The sequence below is a fragment of the Anastrepha obliqua genome, chromosome 5 (assembly GCF_027943255.1).
Source record: "Anastrepha obliqua isolate idAnaObli1 chromosome 5, idAnaObli1_1.0, whole genome shotgun sequence".
Lineage (NCBI taxonomy): Eukaryota > Metazoa > Arthropoda > Insecta > Diptera > Tephritidae > Anastrepha > Anastrepha obliqua.
The window spans coordinates 64989484-65011826 of record NC_072896.1 but is presented as its reverse complement, the minus strand read 5'-3'; the positions used below and the strand labels follow the sequence as shown (position 1 = coordinate 65011826).

General features: G+C 38.3%; 3 protein-coding genes across 5 annotated transcripts in view; 1 reads left to right on the top strand and 2 right to left on the bottom strand.

Annotated features, from left to right (window-relative positions):
* The window catches only part of LOC129246878 (cytoplasmic protein NCK1), a 47381-nt gene extending 32412 nt beyond the window's left edge, over window positions 1–14969 (bottom strand). For all 3 annotated transcript variants that reach the window (XM_054885587.1, XM_054885591.1, XM_054885589.1), the window contains exon 1: window positions 14348–14969. The gene's annotated coding sequence lies outside the window, so the exon portion shown is untranslated. The remainder of the gene's footprint in view (window positions 1–14347) is intronic.
* Window positions 14970–19183: 4214 nt separating this feature from the next.
* On the top strand, window positions 19184–20975 carry LOC129246879 (RCC1-like G exchanging factor-like protein). Its single transcript, XM_054885592.1, has 2 exons — window positions 19184–19373; window positions 19431–20975. The coding sequence occupies exons 1-2, from the start codon at window positions 19274–19276 to the stop codon at window positions 20696–20698; spliced, it is 1368 nt and encodes a 455-aa protein (XP_054741567.1). The 5' UTR covers window positions 19184–19273; the 3' UTR covers window positions 20699–20975.
* Window positions 20976–21637: 662 nt separating this feature from the next.
* On the bottom strand, window positions 21638–22168 carry LOC129248805 (transcription factor Adf-1-like). The gene is made up of 3 exons (XM_054888419.1): window positions 22030–22168; window positions 21816–21972; window positions 21638–21760 (listed from the first exon to the last, which is right to left on the bottom strand). Exons 1-3 carry the CDS (start codon window positions 22166–22168, stop codon window positions 21643–21645), a joined length of 414 nt encoding a protein of 137 aa, XP_054744394.1. The 3' UTR covers window positions 21638–21642.
* Between the last annotated feature and the right edge of the window lie 175 nt (window positions 22169–22343).

Below are 22343 nucleotides of genomic sequence, written 5' to 3'. Positions count from 1 at the left end.
TCCGGGAAAACCTTCTTGGATCAATTAATTTGAATGTGCCATGCATAAACCTTCGCCGTTTCGATACTTTTCGTAAAGGCTTATATAAAATGACTTATAGTGTTATGCTTTGTCTAAGTTCAATTATTTCTCGAATATTTTAGACCTAGACTTATCCGATACAAAATCAATACTCTATAATCGGCTGAATGACTATTTATTACGTAATAATTTAGCATAAAGTTATCGGAATTCACCCTTAAGGGGGGAAACCAGTTTAGACTTATCAAAAAATCGACTTTTTTTATTGCATAAATTGTTAGTATAACTGCTCAAGAATATGTGGTAAAAATTTTAAAGCGAAATTCGCATTATTCCCGATTCTATGAGCACTTAAGTGACTGCCCGTCGGTTCCGCACCATAGCGCGCGTTAGTTAGAACGAAGTTTTTCTCGAAACTACTTTTTCAACTGGTGGGCACTCTAGCTCAAAAAGTTATAGACCACTCGTTATAAATCCTAATCTATATGAACCTAATTTCGGGATTATATTAACATTAAAAATATTTTTTTTTTTTTGAAAAAAAAAAGATGAAAAGATTGCATTGTGTTCAAGCGCCTGAAAGATATGCAATTTTCAATATTATTTTATCACAATTTGGTTCAAATTGCGGAGAAAAATTGCAACTTCAGGAGTGCCCATCAGCAAGATAATATCAGACATTAAAATTAGTTTTTAAAAAATACGACTAACGCACCACGTGTTTTCAGAAGATGACAATTTTTTAACAACAAATTGCATGATGTGAAAGAAGAGTATTTAGCAATGGCCATTGTTCTAAATAAAATATTTCCTACCATTTCCAAATAAAAATCCGTGATATCTCTATGTGTGTGGGCTTCGTCAAAACTTAAACCGTTTGCTGCAATACGAAAAAATTTTAAAACAATTTGGCTCTTATCATAAGATGACTATAATTCAAAATGCGGAAATAGTCACACTATAAAATGACTAAAAAATACACAAACAGGCAGCATAGTCGAGTTGTTGGAACAGCATAAAATTTTCAAGAGCACAAATTTTTGGGGAATGCTGGTGCTGGTGAAGGTCAGTTCTTAGGCAGACATAAATCCGGGTAGTTCCGATTACGTAAAACCGACTATCGGTGTAGTGTACAAAACTGACATCCACGTAACTGTGGACAATTTGTAAAAAAACAATTGAACATCCAACTTTATTTTCATAAAAAACAATACTCTACCTTTGAATGAAATAGAAAAAATAAAATTATTTAAGGCATCCTCAAGCACACCATATTAAGGAATCAGTTTTGAACTTCCCAAATGATGCATACATTTTTAACTTGAAAGATTTACATATATCTAAATGTGTGTATGTATGGTTATAGTTTTATGAAACGAAATTTCTATTTTAATTGCCATCCAATTGATGGGTTTTAATTTATTTTTTTTTTTTTGAGTGAGTGTGTAAAAAGTGCATAGCAATCAATAACTTTTGAGCGCGTGCACTCAGCTACAGATACTTATGTACACCAAAAAGCAACAACGACGGGAACAACAGAGCAATATAGCACCTTCCTACAATAAGAACAACTAATTGTAAATAAAGAGCTAGTGTTATAGTTGTTTGTGATTTAGTTAATTTATTTTTGCAGCAAAAACTGCCCATTTGGCGCTCCGGCGACTGCAGTGTTTGGGGGCAATGAACTTCACTTTGCGGATTATACTCGTAGTAGAAAATGCTTCTTCTGCTCGTATGCAAACATTTTCCTGCTTTAGTGTGATTATTATTTAAAGTGTTTTCTTTTCGCTCACTCATTCGCTTTATGACCACTCCATATCTTTATTTGATTAAAGTAAAGGCCTTCAGGTGTTCAAAGAAGAACCAGCAGCCATTGGCTTACGGTATGTTACAGCAATAGTTTTAGTATATGTAGTGAAAATTGCGAATGACACAAAATCTGTGAATTAACGTGCACAGTCACTATTAGAGCAAGACGGACAGGCAAGAGGAAATACAGCTGTACATACTTGGCACGCCTTGAGCAAATACATTGAGCACACTTTTTAATGTGCTTCAAAGTTTATGAGGTAGAAAATTCATAAGGCAAAAGTAGACTAGAGTCGTAACTAAGGGAAGAACCCAACGAAGTTGACACAAAAATAAAAACAATGAAACCAAGTCGCTTAAAATTAAAATTTTAGAAGTTAAAAAAAGATACTGGTGTGAGTTGCTGGCAGATGTACAGCGCGCGTCAAATGATAGCAAAACATTACGATCAAATTTGACAATTTTTTTTTTTTATAAAAAAAAATTTGAAAAATTCCACAAACTTTTCATCATAATTCCCAGGCTTGCAATGCACTTTTTTATACGGAGAAAATATCCAACACCCTAAAAACAAAATTATAAAAAATCAATGAGAGGTTTTAGCAACTTCAAACTTGCACTTTATTCTATTAAAATTAATTAATAGGTCTATCGATAAGTTCGTGCGGTTTTACAACAGATGGCGTAACTTGATTATTATTCCATCGATCCACATTTCCAAACATTCATTGGAGAGCTACTGTCGTAAGGCACAAACGTCAGTATAAGTTTTTTATTTGAAGCGTAAACAACAATATTTTTACCACACTTGAAAGTGTCGAATTTCGTGCCAAATAATGTGTTTTTGCGGGGAATTTTTTAATATGAAGAAAAAAGCAGCCGAAAGTCATCGTATCTTGGTGGAAGTTTATGGTGAGCATGCTCTAGCTGAGCGAACGTGCCAGAAGTGGTTTGCACGCTTTAAAAGTGGTGATTTTGGCTTGGAAGACGAAGAACGCGAGGGTGTGCCGCCAAAGTTCATGGATACCGAATTGGAGGAATTGCTCGATCAAGATCCGGCTCAAACGCAAGAAGAGGTTGCAAAAACTTTGGGAGTTGATCAATCAACCATTTCCAAACGTTTAAAAGCCATGGGAATGATCCGAAAGGTAGGCCATTGGGTGCCGTATGAATTGAAGCCAAGAGACGTTGAACGCCGTTTTATGGCATGCGAACAACTGCTTCAACGGCACAAAAGAAAGGGTTTTTTGCATCGAATTGTGACTGGCGATGAAAAGTGGGTCCATTACGACAATCCAAAACGTCGGGCAACGTATGGATACCCTGGCCATGCTTCAACATCGACGTCGGCGCAGAATATTCATGGCCTGAAGGTTATGCTGTGTATCTGGTGGGACCAGCTGGGTGTTGTGTATTATGAGCTACTGAAACCGAATGAAACGATTACGGGGGATGTCTACCGACGACAATTGATGCGTTTGAGCCGAGCACTGCGAGAAAAACGGCCGCAATACGCCGATAGACACGACAAAGTTATTTTGCAACATGACAATGCTCGGCCACATGTTGCACAAGTGGTCAAAACATACTTAGAAACGCTCAAATGGGATGTCCTACCCCACCCGCCGTATAGTCCAGACCTTGCGCCATCCGATTACTATCTCTTCCGATCGATGCAACATGGCCTGGCTGACCAGCACTTCCGTAATTACGATGAAGTCAAAAAATGGATCGATTCGTGGATTGCGGCAAAACCGACCGAATTTTTCACAAAGGGAATCCGTGAATTGCCAGAAAGATGGGAAAAAGTAGTAGCAAGCGATGGACAATACTTTGAATATTAAATTTGTAACCATTTTACGTCAATAAAGTTTCAAATTTCGAAAAAAAACCGCACGAACTTAACCATAGTCCATTAAGATATAAAACCGCATACCCAACATCTTTCCAGAAATTCTAATTAAAGACCGTACAATTGAGATGAACATTTTGGGATTGAATTTTAAAATTGGATTGAAATGCTTCTGGTTAGTCAATGCGCTATACTTACATAGAAATATAAAAAACAAAAAACACATTTAAAAAGGAAAATAATTATAATTATAATCAAAACTGGTCAAAATGTCGATGTGCTATTATTTTGTCGCGGGTTGTAGCAAACATCTTCGGATATTTAGTAGTCTGTATTTACAATTAAGAACAATGTGAAAAGCACGTAGCATAAGTTAAATGCTGAAAAATTGTCACCTTGTGTCATGCCGCCTTAAAGAAAGTGACTTCCAAAGTAATTAAATCTTTGACACGCACAAGACAAGTTTGTTTTTTTTATATTGTCTCGGCCAGAGTAAAGCCATTTAAGATTTTGCTTAAGTCAGAATTGAATTTAAAAAAATAAGAAATTACAAGATTCAACTTCAAATTTTTGAAACAAGTATGGAATAGGCAGGAATAGAGAAACAATATTTATGATCCTATTTGAGTTATTCTTACATTAATTTGGCAAAAAATTAACCCACTGGGTATTAGGAAAATCATCGTGCTTATAAAAAACGGACAAATTATTTATTAATATTTATTTCATTCCCTCAAAGTAATACCGATGCTACTCAATGCACATTTTTTAACGTCTCTTAAAGTCATCAAATTCATTTCAGCTGGTTTTACGAAATCCCTTTTGTCGTCTCAATAATTTCCAAACTATGTCTGCGAAGTGAGTCATGAGAGCAGAAAAAATTCATACGGGCCGTGTTACATAAACACACGACTTCCGAAACCATACCAAAATGGTTTTTGGTAATATGTCAACCGTTTTATTTGAATGATGAAGATACCAAACGCATCAATAGGCTCAAATCGTATATAATAGCACTATGTAAATGGTTTTTTTGGGAGAAATTGATGGCCACCGTAGCCGAATGGGTTGGTGCGTGACTACCATTCGGAAGTACACAGGCATGAAACACCAAATGATAAAAAAAAAATTATTCTAATAGCGAACGCCCCTCGGTAGGTAAAGCTCCTCATAAAAAATTATAATCCGTTTAGAGACGGCTTAAAACTGCAACTACCTCTATTTGAGTAACAGCATCAAGATGTACACCACAAATTGGACGAGGAGCTCGGCCGAATACACAATAATTAGAACCAGGTCTCGTCACTAGAAATGGTACTTTGGCATACAACATATTGCTTCATAAATGCAACGTATTTGTCAACTGAGAAGAGGTAACATCTAGCTGATATCGAGCTGATTCTCTAAGTTCACTGCTTACTTTTAGACCTCCTCATTCTTTATTGTTATCTAACTAATTATCTTTCTTTTGCTAAACGCTCTGCAACATTCGGTTTTTCTTGAATCGTTATTTGCACTATGTCATGTTTGTCCTCCATAATTATTGTTGTTGCAGCAGCATAAACATTCCCCATACATGTATGAATGCTGGAGTGACAGTTCGTGTCCATTCCGGCAACGTTGAACAGACTCTCGCATTAGTTCTTTTAAAATTTGTTTAACTTTTTACATTATTGACCGCGAACGTGAAAGAGTGTGGGTGATTGATTCAAGTCATAATCCCGTTTGTCGTTCATCCAGATTCCACGGCACTTATCTTTTCAAAAGATACATCTTGGCCTATTTTGTTTATTATCATAAGTTTTATGTGATCAACATTCATATTAAATCCAAACACTAACTTTTTAAGATCTTGCAATTATTTAGGAACCGTTGCTTATAACCATCCCACAAATTGTAAATGGAACGTACCACTGCGCCACTGGTAAGAATGAGTGTTATGACAGATTTGCGCACTGTCGTACTACTTAGAATTGTAGGAATCCAATTTTTGGATTTCAATCTGACATTACATATAAACTGTATTGCTATTGCAACAAAAATTTCCACAGAAGGCACAGAAAATAAACAAATCGTTCTGCCGTGATATTTCGAGTTAGTTAGTTTCAGTTATATTTTGTACAGTTATATTTATCCCGTTATTTTCGGTCGCTTGTTCTTTGGTTTAGTTAGTGCATATTATTGAAAATTTGATAAAATTTAATTACTGATTTGTTACTATGGCCCCTGGGGCCACTAACTTTGGAAACAATAGGTTCGCCCTGTTGTCTCCGTCACCTAAAGCCAAACGCAAAAACCCTGAAAATTCTCCACTGAATATATTTCCTGAACTTCCAATCACCAAAACGGATGACCCCCGGTTTTTTGTTATCAGAGCCCTGGATGAAAGAAACCGCTGACAACTTTATCCTGTTTTGCTGCCTACAAGGACATACAAGCAATATGTAAAGAAGTCAACAATATTACTGAGCTTCGCTGTTACTTGTTAAAAATAAGAAAATCGCTGACAAATTACTAGTTGCCAACAAATTGCCGGGCGTTACAGATATTACAGTTAAATTACATGAATCTCTTAACTGCGTCAAAGGTACAATAAATGCTCCTTTTATTTCTCACTTGTCCGAATAAGAGATTGTTGATGGACTTCAAGAAAGTGGTGGTAACTCAGCATTCAAATTCTCCAAGATCAGAGCGGGCGTTCGCAAATACACTGGCGCCATACTACTAACATTTGATAAATACAACCTTCCAGACAAAATTGAAGTCGCTTGGAGAACTTTATTCGTCCGTCCGTATTACCCGAACCCCATGCGTTGCAAGGTTTGTCAGATTCTTGGCCACACCGCAAAAAATTGTCGCAACTCAGCAATTTGTGCCACGTGCAACCTCCCCCCCTCACTCTCCTTCCGAATCCACTAGAATTATGTGCGCTAACTGCCAATCAGATATTCCCTCTACTTCAAATTTATGTCCTAAGTTTCAACAAACCAAAAAAATACTTAAAATTAAAACCGTAAATAAATGCAGCATGCGTGACGCGATCAAAAAATACAGGGTGGGCCATATAGCGTTTGCTCTTTGAACCACCTATTTTTTGAGAATGGTAACAGAAATGACATGTCAAATGTGTTCATAATTTACTTAAAGGTGTGACATTTACGAAATGGGACGCTATACGCTTGACCAAAATTGGGAAATATTGAAAACCTACTTCCAAAGTGGTGAGTCTTCTTCTTCTTCCCCGGTTACAGTAAATGGCGAGCGTTAGCGTGACATGCTCAACGAGTTTTTGTTTCCAAAAATTGAAGAGGATGACATGGACGACATTTGGTTTCAACAGGACGGTGCAACTTGTCACACTACCAAAGTTACACTCCAACTTTTTCCTACCGTTTTGGAATTCCCACATCAATTGGCCGCCTCGGAGCTGTGATTTTGGACGTTAGACGATTTTTTGTGGGGAGCCGTTAAGGACAAATGCTATGCGAACCATCCAGAGACGATTGATGCTTTAAAACACGAAATCGAAGTTGCCATTCATGAAATTGGAGCCCAAAGAATCGAAAATGTGCTTAAAAATTGTAAAACCAGTCGTGGCAGTCATTTGAACGACACTATTTTTCATTCATAAATGACAATGTTCAATCTTCAAAATAAAAAAAAGTTTGAAAAAATATTGATTAGTTTTTTTTTTTTATAGCCGATTCAAAAATCAAATTTTACATGGCTCACCCTATATAATGATCAAATTCCTCCTACTCCGAACCCAAATTCGTTTGCAAGTAAGTATTCCTTTGAACATCACTGTAAATACGTTAGAGATAAACTATTTCTTTAATTAAACATTGTGAAATATTTATCTTACTAAATAACCTCAAGCTCCTAGCGTCTCCTTACCATACTGCTGTCCGACGATCTTTACGTGCATTTCCTACTTCGGCAATAAAAAACATCTTGGTAGGATCAGGTCTACCATCACTAATCGACAATGTGGAGGACAATATAATGAAACTTTATCCTAAGCTTGCTCTCAGCAGCTGTGCATTCACGGACTCCTAAGATACCGTCATCAATTTACAAATGCGCCTCTTTTGCAAAAGACAATGGACTGCCCTTAAAATTATTATCGACGAGACATGGCCATCACCCGCCATGGGTGCTGAAAAAATCATCTTTTATAAACGACTTAAGTTACATGCAAAAATCTAATACGACATCGGCAGAGTATTGCAAGCATTTTTTTAGAAATTTCATCTCGATTTAAAAGCACTAGTTGGCAGCTAGTCTTCACCGATGGTTCCAAAGCGAATTACACTTCCTTTGCTGTCGTGAAAGAAAATGAAGAGCCTATATCGTATGGACTACTAGTTCCGTTTTGCTCAATTTTCACCGCTGAAACAACAGCAGTTCTCTACGCCATGCAGTATTCGTCAAAATCCAAGGGGATTACAATCGCTGGCAATACAATCGCTGATAATACTGCCAAGGGTATGAGCATTACTCCTACTATCACATCAAATCTTATATGTAAAAATGATGCTTATCGACTTATAAAGCAGCATAGGCAAACCAAACTAGTAGCTGACTGGTTTCACTATAGCCACAATTACGCCAGGATTAATCCTAATCGTACTAAACCAACTATCTATCATCCCTCCCACCTAACTATACTAGGCCATGTACTCGCCTACGCATTGGTCACAGTGTAATCACTAATCCATATCTACTGCAAGGGAGGCAACCAAGCCCGTGTCCATTTTGTAATACTCCTGTCAGTATCCTGCACTTGTTATCCTTTTGCTCTGGACTAGATAGACAAAGACAGCAGAATTTTGACGGTCATGATGCACTATCGCTACTAATTAACCCTTCCGATTCTAACATTTCCAAAATCTATAAATTTCTGAAGGACTCTGATCTTCTACGACGTATATAAACCAGCAATTCTTCACCAGCCAGCTGAAAGCCTCCGTTGCTAGCGCTGCGTTATCTTTTTGTTTATTTAGCAATTCTATTATTATTTAAGGTTTTAAAAAATAAAAAAAATAAAAAATAAATAAATCAGAATAGTAACTGAGGCATACTCTTTTAGATATGCATGAGAATGGGCACATCTGTATGTATCTAAAAGGAAAAATGCTGTGTAGTAGAATAATGTTAGTTCTACATTTAATTTGCAAATTAATCCTTTGGCACAGGATGAAATACACACAAAATTAAAAGAGCTAATATATGTTAGTAAATACATGAAGTGCATACATCCCGATGCATGTAATGCGGTTATACGTTTGTATGTGATTGGGTAAATAAATATATGATACACAAAAAAAGAGCTTTTTGTATAAATGTTTTGTGTTTGGGATTCATTTGTTGATGTCGGCTTTGTTGTTGATCGCTGGTCGCTGTTTGCTGGTTGCCGAGCGCACTTCAATTGACAGGTGCATTAGGGTGCCCCTTACTTAAATTATTCATGAGCAAAGGATATGCATCATTGTATGCCCATTAATTGAAGTCGATTAGAAATATTAAAAAAAGTAAACTAAAGCAACCCCCTCAAACAACGCCCAGTCAGCATGATTTTTAGGTGGGTTCTACAGGGTCCGGCCCTTGAAGTGTAACCAATTAAAAAGGTCATATATTTAGTTTGGAAATTTACTTTTATTCAATTCAAAGTAAAAATTTTGTGAAAATAATACAAAATTACGAAACAAGTTACTTTTGGTCGAAACGAATCGCAAGTTGCCCAAATGTGTCTTGCAGGTATTTTGGCTCACTCGCGTACAATGCTTTTTTCAGCGCCTCGAGGCAAAGAGAATAATCCATGGGATTCGCGTCTGGTGAATTTGAGAACCATTGTGTGGACGTTATGAAGATCGAAACGTTGTTTTTTAGTCATTCTTGGTTCACTCGAGCTTTGTGAGACGGTGCCGAATCCTGTTGAAACGTATATGGTCTGCCACCGAAATGTTTGTCTGCCCACGGCTTCAAAGCAACCTGCAGAATAATTTCCCGACAATACTTCACATTTACCTTGACGCCAGGCTCGATGAAAACGATTGGAGAGCGCCCATCTGCGGTTACAGCGGCCCAAACCATTAGCTGTGGCGGGTGCTGCCTTCTGGTGGCCAATCGATGACTTAAATTCTCGTATGAACGGTTGGTCATGGTTCGGCCAAGCGAAGCAACTCCTTCGCTCTCTCAAGTCTGACTTGTTGCTGCTTTGGTATGAGAATATAAGCCTTTTGGATCTTGTAAGGCTTGACTTTAAGATGATTTTTCAGTATGCGGCGGATGCTACGGTCAGATATTTTCAGTTCTTTCGCCATTTGATTGACACTGCGTCAGGGATTTCGCTGAAGTCGCTTCTTCACTTTTTGAACCATTTCACGTGACATTGCAGTCTTTTGATGACCACCTCCATGAAGTTTCGCGATACTGGTAGCATCATTATGACGAGTGATGGTGTGATAAACAAAAACTTTATTTACTTTATAGTGCTCGAGCTCACGAACAATCGTTGGTTGTGATTTTCTACCCAAATATAATTCAATCACACTATTACGATTGAAATCGATTACTGATTTTCTTTTTTCGCGTTTACTCTCAGCAAAATGCTTCCGCGCGCTTGTAAACAATACTCTGGACTGTCATTTAGTCAACTTACAGACAGCTGATACCCATGCATCAGCTGCGCGAGCGGTCTGAAGTTAGTTACACTATGAGTGCCGGACCCTGTAGATGACAAATTTTGAATGTGAAAAGGTGGTTAGTGTCCTGCGGGGTGCCTTCCCATGCTAGACATATGTTTAGTGTGTCGGGGTCGATTCTGGATAAGTAGGAGTTTAACCTGCTGCAATATCCAGAACGTAATTGTGCCAAGGTTACGCGGGACTCTCGGAGAAGTTGGAGCTCTTCGTCTGCGATTGGTGGTGGTTGGACTCCGATAACGGCATTCGGTGGTCGGGAGCTTAAGAAGGTGGTGAGAGTCTCCCGATGAATGTCGGTTAGGGTCTGTCTGTACACTGTCTGATCCAGTAGCTGTCGACTGGTTTTGTCTGAGATCTCGTCCGCGTAGTTGAGGAGATGCTTCCTGATGTGACTGGGAGGTGGCTCCGGCTCGAGCAGGTGTCTGCATGGGTGAGGCCTGCGGTAACACCCTAGCAGAAATTGCTTACTGCGCAATTTGTTATGCTACTTAAAAAGCCTCACCATGTAGATGTTGTATAGGTGACATCAGAAGACATCCTGTCGCGGTCCTTAATGCAGTGTTTTGGCAGATCTGAAGCTTCGTCCACTGCGAATCACTGGTTCCAGGCAACCAGACAGGCGCAGCATAGTTTAGAACCGGTCGGTCTATTGCTTTAAAAGTCGACATTTCCTTGTCTTTGCCCCAAGTGCTGCCGGCAAGCGGCTTGAGAACCTGGTTCGATTCTGTACTTTAGTTGCAATAGCGGTTGTAGGCGCTGAGAAGGAGAGCAAGCTGTCAAAGGTGACTCCCAATATTTTGGGGTTGTTAACCGTCAGAATTTGTGTATCATAGACTTTCCCCTTGAGTTGTAGCTTGACCTCCTTTGTCCAGGTGGTGAAAAGGGTTGCCGTGGATTTAGTGGGGGAGAGTTGTAAATTCTAGGACAGTCCTCTCGCAGGGGCGGTTTTGGTTGAGGCCGCGGTTTACCTGGGTGTTAATGACGGTGAGTGTTGTGGTGGTGCTATGCCCTCTTCGGAAGCCACGCTGGTGTGAGGCTGAGGTCAGATGTTTCGTAAAGAGTGGGAGTAGAAGGACCTCAAGAGTCTTCACTACTGGGGAAAGGAGAGTTATCGGGCAATAAGAGTCCCTATGGTTGGCGGGTTTCCCAGGCTTCAGTAGTGCGACCACTCTCCCTAGTTTCTACTTATCAGGAATGATATCACCAGAGGTGAAGTTACAGGTCTTCAAATACTCTTCCCATTTGTTCCGCTTATGTTGAGTTACCGGTTGCCGTATCTTGAAATTGAGATCCTTTATCCGAGGATACCCTGGATCGGCAGCAAAGTCGGCAGGTTTCTCGATCGAGATGATAATGGGCAAGTGAACTGATGCAAGCGATAGCATAGGTCGTCAGGTTTTGCTATTTATCAGACCTGCGCTAGCAATTGTGATGTCGGGCGCGCTGCAGCAATTGCCCACTACCCTGGTGGGGGCGTCGTAGTTTACAGTGCTGAATGTCGAGTCGTCTATCTGCTCTGCCAATAGCTGTCCCCTACGATCATTTGGCAGGCTAGAATGCCAAAGATCGTGATGCGCATTAAAGTCACCTACTACCAATCGGTTTTCACCCCTGATGAGCGCATCAATATCAGGGTGATATCCTGCTGGGCAGCAGGTGATAGGGGGTATGTAAATATTATAGATTTCGAGCTCGGTATCGCCTGACCGGACAGCTATTCCTTGACATTCTAAGGTGCTGTGCCTGCGGTCGATGCCTTCATCGATAAGACGATACTGCACTGTATGGTGGACTATGAACGCTCCACGATCCTTTTTGTGCACGTTGTAGCAGTCCCTGGTGATCCGGGGGGTTTTGTCTCTTGGGCCGCAGCTATCTTGATACCATGTCGGTTCATGGAGTCGACTATCTCGTCAATCTTACTCGTACCATTGTCTTGGTGTTGAATGATCCTAGTGGATAGCAAACTATTATTTTGCTAGCACGAACGTAACATATCATCTAAACAAATTTACCTGCCAGCTGGACTTACAAGTAGTCATTTAAAAAACGCTCTCAAAAAATTACCAGTAAGAAAGGAAACTACTTTCGCCGTATGCAAAAAATTGAACTCACCAATGCCAATGGAAGTGGTTAAAAGGCTTCCTGATGTGCATTTTATTCATTGAGCAATCTAAGTAAAAAAGGCACCGATGAATATAGCAAATAATGTCCAACGTAAGGATGCTGGTCATTGCTTGTTTTATGCAATCCATTGGAATAGCCTAACCTACTAATATAGAAGGCAAGAGAAATGAACACATAAAACTAGTATTCCTACTAAACGAATGCAAAGTTGGTATTGAATAAAAGTATTGTAATCGGGGGTAACTTTAATTTAAAGAAAGCGCTAGTGATATATGAAATGGTGGTATTACTCGCCAAGAAATGGGGTGGAAACTGGTTTTGGAAACACTACTGTATTACAAAAAAATTACAATAATTACGTATAGAAAATACAATAATTACGTGAAAAATGCGACAAAGGTATATTCGTTAGCGTAAATGAAACGTAGGACAAGTGATTTAACATTTGCCACCACCTTCTTTGTGGTGTGAGCATGCACAAGTTTTGTTGTAAGTGTCATTTTGCTATGGGATTTTTTACAGTTTTCGTTTTTGTACATTTGATAAACATATCTACTATGTATGTATGTATGTGTGTATGTATGAGTTCTTGCAGACTCTGCAATTTCAACTGCACACAAAAATACGTATGTTCAATATGTAGGCATTCGTTAGGCAATGCCAATTTGATTTAAAATACAGATACATCTATATACATAAATACATACAAATGTATATTTAAACTTTACAAAAACATATAAATAAAGTATCTGCTAGAATAGCATCAACCTGCATTTAGAGGAGTCCTTAAACTCGCGAAATAGTGACCAGTTCGGGCATATGTATGGTATGTAATACACATATGGAAAATTAAAGAAAATTATTTGGACCGACCTAAACTTTCCAAGAAGAAGATATAGTGCGTTTAGCGTTTTGTCATCATAACGTTATACAGTTAAGATAATCAGGTGAAATACTTTTTTGATACATTTCCCAATTTCAATCTTATGTGAACTAAAGTTTTGAAAATGTATTTATTATAAAGAGCGTATTGTAACTTTTCGAGAAAAAGTGGGAGAATATAATATAAAGAAGGTGAGTATGAATTGGTTCAGCAGAACAAATGTCTGGAATATAATGCTCTCAGAGCGTTAAAGAGAGAACGACCTTAAGGGATGAAAACTGTAATAAGGAATTTAAAACTAAAAAGTTTTGGTTTATCGAACTCAAAAACCTATATTAAATAAAATATAATAATATTTGAGTTTTAGCTTAAATTTCAAAAATATACGGTTGCACATTTAATTATAAGTAGATTTTTTAAATAGCACAAAAATTGAGGGAGTAGGGTTACGCCTATTATGTGGATGTGTATGGTGAGTTTATTAACTCTCGTCCTTGCCCGACACACCAATCATGAGAAAATTCATGTTTGTAAAGCCGAATGTAATTCAACTGCTTTCCACCCCATCCGCAATCCACCCACCTACATTCACGGAAAAATGCAAAAGGAAGAGCAAACATATGCAGTTATTATGACGAAATTTTGACTATTTCATGTATGGAATTGGTGAGTTTGAATTGAGCTTGTAGCTATATCATATATATGTATGTAAATGTAGTGTGCAGTGTATAGATTCACAAGTGAGATTGTTTTGCCAGGAAAGAGTTTCTGATGGTGGTAATAGCGTTTATACATTATCCTCCACAATGTTGAGTACTAACAAACCGAATGCAAGGTATAGACAGGCATATATTTGGGAACAGGAGGGAACAGGCATATTGCACGCGAATATATGTGTGTGAGTATGAAAAGAGGAGCAAAGTAGAATGAATTTTTGTATGTACCTACCGGAGACAATTTTCAGATTTTATGGAAAAGCAATTTCGCACAGTTCCAACTTTTAATGCTACTGCAACATGCCGATATGCCAAAATGATTGTCGTTATTCCAATTATTTATGTATATTTTTGTAGCAATTGTTCCACTAAAAAGTCGAAGTGTAAAACCAAAGTAATCGCTTCAAATATCAGGCGGCCGGTACTTGGTACACTACTTGAGGGCGGCGCTCGTTAATTCTGCCAAATATTTTTTTCACCGAGTGAAAAACTCAACGAATTCACTTTTACCGGTTTTATGTAAAAAAATTAACTCCTCCCTTTTTTAACACATCTGTACTTTATTTGCAATAAAATTTCAAATTTTATATAATTTGTATTGATTTATTTCTGCTATATATTTTTATTTGCCCACTAATTTTTCACTTGGCGACATCGCTCCATCTCGGATGTGATTCTATATAGAATATTGATTATATTCACTCATTTATTTCACAGAAAGAATTTTCTTAAGGAATAAGCGTTGATAATTTCACTCTATTTTAGATATTTATCAAATATCTTGAATTTTTCAATAGCTCACGATTTTACACCGACACAAATTTGCTCGAACAAATCTTCTCATCGCCATCTGTCTATGGCATGACCAGGGTATCTGAACAAAAAAATTTCTATAATTTTAGCAGTGCTGCCTGACCAATTTTTAATTCTCTCATGTAATCATTACATGAAGACCTAGATGGCGCTGAGTACCAATCTAGAATTGTTGTATGTTTCCATTCAGAAATCAATTATCCAACCCGCTCACAATTTTTTACATTGATCATCAACTTGCGCTTAATTTTTCTTAGAAGACTATACCCAATTTTTCTCAATTTTATCAACTGAACACAACCTACATCATAGATGTCACTTCAAATAATTTTTGACACGACAACTAATTGAAGGACAAAACTTGATCAGTTAAATGAAAAGCCGTGATTCCCTTAATACACAAATTTAAATGGTCAGAGTTAAAACAACATTTTATATTTTCATAATTGAAATATAAAAAAAATGTTATATCGAGGTGGTTGCTGAATTCCTCAGGAATGGTGGAGAATACTAATTTGCCTTCAAAGGAACTAACGTGAGAGAAAGTAAGTCGTTTGAAAAGTTCATATGAGCTTGTAAATATTTCGTTAAATATCTTATTGTTACGACGAGCTCGCAAAGCTCTGCAAAATCAGCAACAAAGGCGTTTCAAATACGGATAATAAATATTATAGAATAGTGGAAAATGTTTTTTGAGCCCTGAGCCTTCGTTTTAGACGCATTTAGGAAATAATAGATAATACCATAGGAAATGTTAACGCCATAATTTTAACTCGTTGCGTACTTCATAATTACAAGTGACTTTTTTAACGGCCTATTGCTGATACTCAGTTGATCACGTATCGTAATATTGCAGAAGTTATTTCTCGTCGAATGTGTTGTTTGAAAATATGGAAATATTAATCATGGAATTCGTTTCGATTTAACTACTGATGACCATTACACTGTCAACATTTTACTGACAGAACGCCAAGGCGAATTTATTACAGGTGACAGCAAACACATATAAGTAAAACCCTACATGTATTTGTTGTTGGGTTTGGTCCAAGCATCACGTCAAAATTAGTAATCAAATGTAAACATACGAATGTAAACATACCAATCCATACAAACAAAGCATATCATTTTGACGTAACCCATACCTACGGCCAAAAATTCAGCTAGGTGAATGCTGTCACCTTAATAAATCCACCTTGCAGAACGCGTAACATTGGCATTGTTAAAATAATTATAAGACAGAGAGTTGCTTTTTCATAAAAAGTAAGAAATCTACAATTATTGCAACTCGAACACACCAATGCGTATCTATAAAAGGCGAATTGAATATTGAAGGTGGCGTCTACCAAAACAGTTACTTAATTTTTCGCGATTTTGACAAGTCTGTCGTCAGGCTTGCCTTGCGCCGCCAATTATTTGAAGACGATCAATGCGTTAGAGTATTGCATAAAGTCAGTGCTGCTACCCGAGCCATGAAATCGATACTGGACTACCATTATGTCGATAGCTTTGTCACAGAGGAAGAAGCAGCTGACATAACAAAGCAAGTTCGATCTTTACAATTTCGCGCCAAACTTTTTAAGAGTGACAGAAGCGCTTAGTGGTGACGGGAATATGCATCATATAGCAAAACTAAATGCGCGCCGATGACGTCATTGACGGTCCTTCGATTGGAGCTTCAGGCAGTCGTATTGGGTACGCGTTTGATGAGCTGCCTTCGAGAGAACCCCTCCTTGGACATCGATGACTGCGTCATTTGGAGTGACTCCAAAACAGTGCTCCAGTGGCTTCGCAGTGAACATCGTCGCCTTTATTGGGTACCACGCCACAGGAGTTTGGTGCGCAGTATAGTCGCCAATTGCGCCATATGCCGCTCGTCATTGATGGGCCCTCTTCCGATTGATAGACTAACTCCTTATGCCAGGCCATTCAGCTATACGGGCCTTGATTACTTTGGACCGATAACAGTAACTGTTCTCTGCGCCAACGAAAAACGATGGGTGGCGTTATTTACGTGCTTGACAGTCAGGGCTGTGCATTTGGAGTAGGCTCATGACCTCAGCACTGACTCATGTATAATCGTATTGCGCAACTTTATAAATCGTCGCGGCGTTCCCGTACGTGTGAGGTCCGATAATGGGAAGAACTTCGTCGGTGCTGTCAGGGAAGCAAAGCGCTTCAGTGAAGTCTTCGATGGCAATCGCCTGCAGAGTGAGCTGTCGCAAAGGGGCGCAGAGTGGATATTTAACTCGCCTTTCAACCCGGCAGGGGGAGGCGCTTGGGAACGATTGGTGCATTGCGTCAAGAGAGTACTACGACGTCACCACGGGAGCATACGCTCAACTGCTTTTAATCGAGGCGGAAAATATTGTGAATTATCGGCCGTTGACGCACTTGCCGTCTATGTCAACCAGGAGCAGCCGCTGACTCCAAATGACTTCCTTCTGGGGCGATTGCCAGCGAAGTTCTGGAAAATACATGCTTTCTTCGACAATAGTGGCGTCTTGGAAGGAGAAATTACATGTTTGTGAAAATTCAGTGAATGGCTTGGTAATATTGTGATTTGTGAGATTAAAACTAATGCGAACGAAGAGCCGCGTGCCTTCATTAAAGGTGGTGGAACTAGACCAATAACACTGTTCCATGCGTTTGATGGTCAAAGCAAAGTATTGAGAACCTAGAAAACACATTGGTTCATTCTGACAGTCACATGGACACGGCGAAAGAGAAAAACAACTCAACTGATTTACCAACACCACCTTTAATAGATTCGCCTTGGCTACAACCGATTACACATTATTTTTTACATATGTATGTATGTGTATTATTTTAGCACATATATGTGTCGTGGCATCACTATATTAAGGGGTTACATCTAGTTAGAATTTTCAAAAAATCGATTTTTTTTATTTCATTTTTGTAATGTACATATATTTAAGTAAACACTATGAAAATTTCAAGTCATTCCGAAGATTATTTTTGAAGTTATACGCATAAATGTAACGACGCGTCAGAGCACTTTAAATTAGCTTTTAAAACTTTAACCTTGTTTTTCTCAAAACTGTGTTTTGAAAGTCAGTGACCACGATTTCTCGGAAACGGCTAAACCGGTTAGTCTGAAATTTTTACACCGGCTTCTGAACTATATTTTCTAGTACTTAATCGAAGCTTTTTTAAAACCGATAAACATTTTTTTGTTTATACACAATTTAAGGCCAAAACTATTCCAAAAAATAGATATTTTTTTTTTGAGAAGCCGCCATTTTGTCAATAAATTTTTTTTTGCTTATTCCTTCGATTAATTATAATCATTTCAGATAATCCACTTCGGAGATATAGTGGTCACCGTAAAACGTCTTTTTTTGGAGGGGTTCCTGGAAATCTGCTGTAGCAGCTATAAAAACTGTTATTCTTGCAAATAATTTTTTTTTAAATATTATTCAAAGTTACCATAATATGTGTACAAAGGCTTAAAACAATTAATTCAGAAGTTTTCTCAGGAAAATTTTTTTAAAAACCTCGTTTTTCAGGGCTTCTAACTAGATGTAACCCCTTAAACGAATGTAAATGTAAAAGGCGGCCGCCGCAGCCAAATTAGTTGGTGCGTGACTACCATTTGGAATTCAGAGAAAACATGGTTTCGAATCTCGGCGAAAATGAATAAAATCTATTTCACAATAATAGTGTGCACACTGACCGACGTATCGTAGTCCCTTACCGCAGCCCGTAGAGAACACAAAATTGAGCAAAACTCATCCCGTAGAGAACAACTGCGTTCTTTTAGTTACATATTTACACAATACATCGGTTTGTGTGTGTATGGGTCTGGTTGTATCTACACAATGTTGCCATTGATATTTTTGCATGCACACTTTTTCACACATCCGCGTTATCAGTTACAATTTTTCATTATTTAATAAACCAAAGCCAAAAACCAACAAATGCAAATAGTTCATTTATCTAGAATTAACATTATTCAACATTGTTTTTAAGTTATTTTAATAAAAATTTAATTTTTCTAAGTTTATTTTGTAAATGATTTCGAAATGTACTGCTTGGCAACTCTGTGTGGGGAGAGAGCAATCAGTTAACAGGGTTCTGGGAATTTTCAAAAATCCTGCGATAAAATCTACGATACGGAATTAAGTAATATTTCATTTACACGGGGTTCTCATTAGTTTGATCGTTACAGCTGCAAGGGGACTGCGTTTACGTCGGTGACTGTTTGCTGCATTAGAAATCATCTGGTTCGCAACTACCTATGAATGATGGTATCACTCATAATATGTAATTCCAATTTTGTAGTATATCCAGAAAATTATAAATATTACTGGAATCGGTACCGAAAATGTTGCAGAATTTTGTAAAAATTGGTTGGCTACCAAGTCGCAAATATACTGCAAAAGCGAAACGCATTGTATTAACACAGGATAAATCAAAGATTTTGAGTGAGCTGATTTGTTATTTACTGATGCCAAATAAATATTTATTATTATCTACTTTAGCTTATACGCCTAAGGTATCGGATCCCAAACAGCGTCGTGTTTATGCTTGGGGATTTCAAGAGACTGGAGCGTTGGGTCTACAAACCAACATTAAAAAGGCCAAGGAGCGCTACACAGAAATGGTACATCATCCAACTAGAATGCAGTTCTCGGTTAACACAGATGTTACTGATATTGTGGCCGGATATGGATTTTCTGCTTTCGCTGTGCAGCGTTCAGATGGTCAAACTCTTTTCGGCACTGGCTTAAATACTGATTCGCAGTTGGGATTTCAGGTGAAAGGCAATGCTAAAGATCCGAAGAAATTGGATGTTTTAATTTACCCTACAGCTATAAACCTGCCACGGCTCGAACATGAAAATGATGAAGATATGCAGGTGCGCTGTATGTCTGCTGGTCGTGCACATTTGGTTGTAGTAGCCCATAATGGCACCGTTTTTACTATGGGTAACAATTCATATGGCCAGTGCGGACGGGCGGTTATCGAAAATGAAGACTACCGCGGTAGCGCGCTTATACATCGGATACCTGAAAAAGATATTTGTGGAACAGATGATAAGATTGTTGCTGTGGAATGTGGACAAGATCACACAATGTTCCTGACTCGATTGGGTCGTGTATACACTTGCGGATGGGGCGCGGATGGGCAAACCGGAAAGGGGAACTTCGAGACAAGTGGCGAAATCACAGTAGTCAATGGTGACATAGGCGGTGAGTGTATAGTGAAGTTGGCTTGCGCGTCCGACTGTGTTTTGGCTATAAACGACAAGGGAGAAGTGTTCGGCTGGGGTAATTCTGAATATGGCCAACTAGATGATAATGAAAATGCCGAGACTCAAATCAATTCACCGCGTGCTCTGACGTTGACGAAAGGCGTTGGTAAGGTAAAAGATATAGCAGCAGGAGGATCATTTTGCATGGCATTGAATGAAGAGGGATTACTTTATACTTGGGGTTACGGCATACTCGGGTTTGGTCCCTTCGTTGAACAAACATCAAAACCCCAGCACTTACTACTACCGTTGTTCGGGCGCAATGATTTTAGCGATAAAACTCACATAGTTTCAATTGGATGTGGAGTTTTTCATATGGGAGCAATAAACTCCGATGGTGATCTTTTTATGTGGGGTAAGAATCGATTCGGCCATTTGGGTTTAGGTCATAAAAAAGATCAGTTTTTCCCGTTTAAAACGGCAGTAAATGGTAAAGTAATAAAAGTGGCTTTTGGCGTCGACCACACGTTGGCGTTATGTAGGCCTTTTATGTGAATGTGATGTGATATGAATGTGAAAAAAAACTCCTCATGAAAAATATCTGTCGTTCGGAGTCGGCTTGAAACTGTAGTTCCCTCCATTTTTGGAACAACATCAAGACGCACGCCACAAATAGGAGAAGCTCGGCCAAACATCCAAAAAGGGTGTACGCGCCAATTATATATGTATATATGTAATGAGTTCAACTGAATATGAATAAGTTTATGTTATGTAGAAAGTTGTAAATATGAAATCATCTAATAAAAGTAAAACATATTGGAACAATGTGCAAGCTTCGAACTAATTTCTAAACACACAAAAAAAAAAATAATCTAAAAATGTTTGCTGTTCATAATGAAGTCTTTTTAATGCCATCGAGATTCACCACTTATTGAATCTTTTTTCTAATTAGAAATTTACATTCATACGTGAAAACTTTTGAGTATGTAAAGGGTGATCAGATTGGAGGTACTTTTTCCAATAGAGGCGTTGCTACCTGCCATACAGCCTGTGAAACAATGGATTCACTTCGTCGGCGCTACGGTGAGCAAATCAACTCTCGTCTCGAACCAGTGAATTGACCACCAAGATCGTGTGATATCACACCTTTGGACTTTTATTTGTGGGGTATGTAAAGTCTAAATGCTTTGTGGATAAATCAGTCTCGATTGAGACATTGGAAGCCAGCATTACTAAAATTATTGACGAGATATCGACAAAGCCCTCCAGCGAATCATTCAAAATTTAGGGATGGCTGAATTACGGCGCAATTGTGGCAGTCTCATGCTGAAAACAGTGAAGCCCGCACGGAATTTCCTTACCGCAATCTCTTACCGTGCACAAAACTATTTCCCGTAGATAACAGCTGTTTTAGTTGGTTACATACATACAAACAATATTTACAAAATACATCGGTGACAAAATGGATGAAGAAGACCTCGAAATTTGCGACTTATTTCTTAATTTATTTCAACTATATATTTTATATAAAAAATACAAGGACCAAAAAAAGTGCAGAAGGTATAAAGTTCGGCCATTAAATAGGAATTGGGGCACAAGTGGTTATCAAATCCAATTCTTTAAAAAAACGTTATTAGTTATCGCTTTATAAAAATATTCCAACTATACTTACGGTCGAGGAATAACAGGCGGCCTTAAAAATGACATGCTTTCAAGCAGATACCACGGCCTCTGGTATTCTGCTCCACTGCCTGATGGTGCTTCTGATTTTCTGGCTTCTCTGCCATACCGATCGCGAAGAGCTAAACACCTCCGTCTGCATACCTCACCTTTAAAATAACTTTGTTATGAAATTTGAAATACTAGTAAATATAGCTCCCACTCACCACTTGTGCGCAGCTCCTTTCCGATCTGTTCCCATATCGACGTTTTCCTTCCCTGGAACTTATATAGAGGATTGCTCTTGTCGTAGAGTTCCTTTTTGTCTTGTACTAGCGATACAAGATGCTCGTCATTCGGCGCCATTTCCGTGTTTAAGATGTTTGTACATAAATTTTTGAATATACATGCATATGCATCTGCTTGTAACGACACAATGTTACCATTGATATTTTTGCTTACACACTTTTTCACACATCCGCGTTATCAGTTACAATTTTTCATTGTTTAATAAACCAAAGCCAAAAACCAACAAATGCAA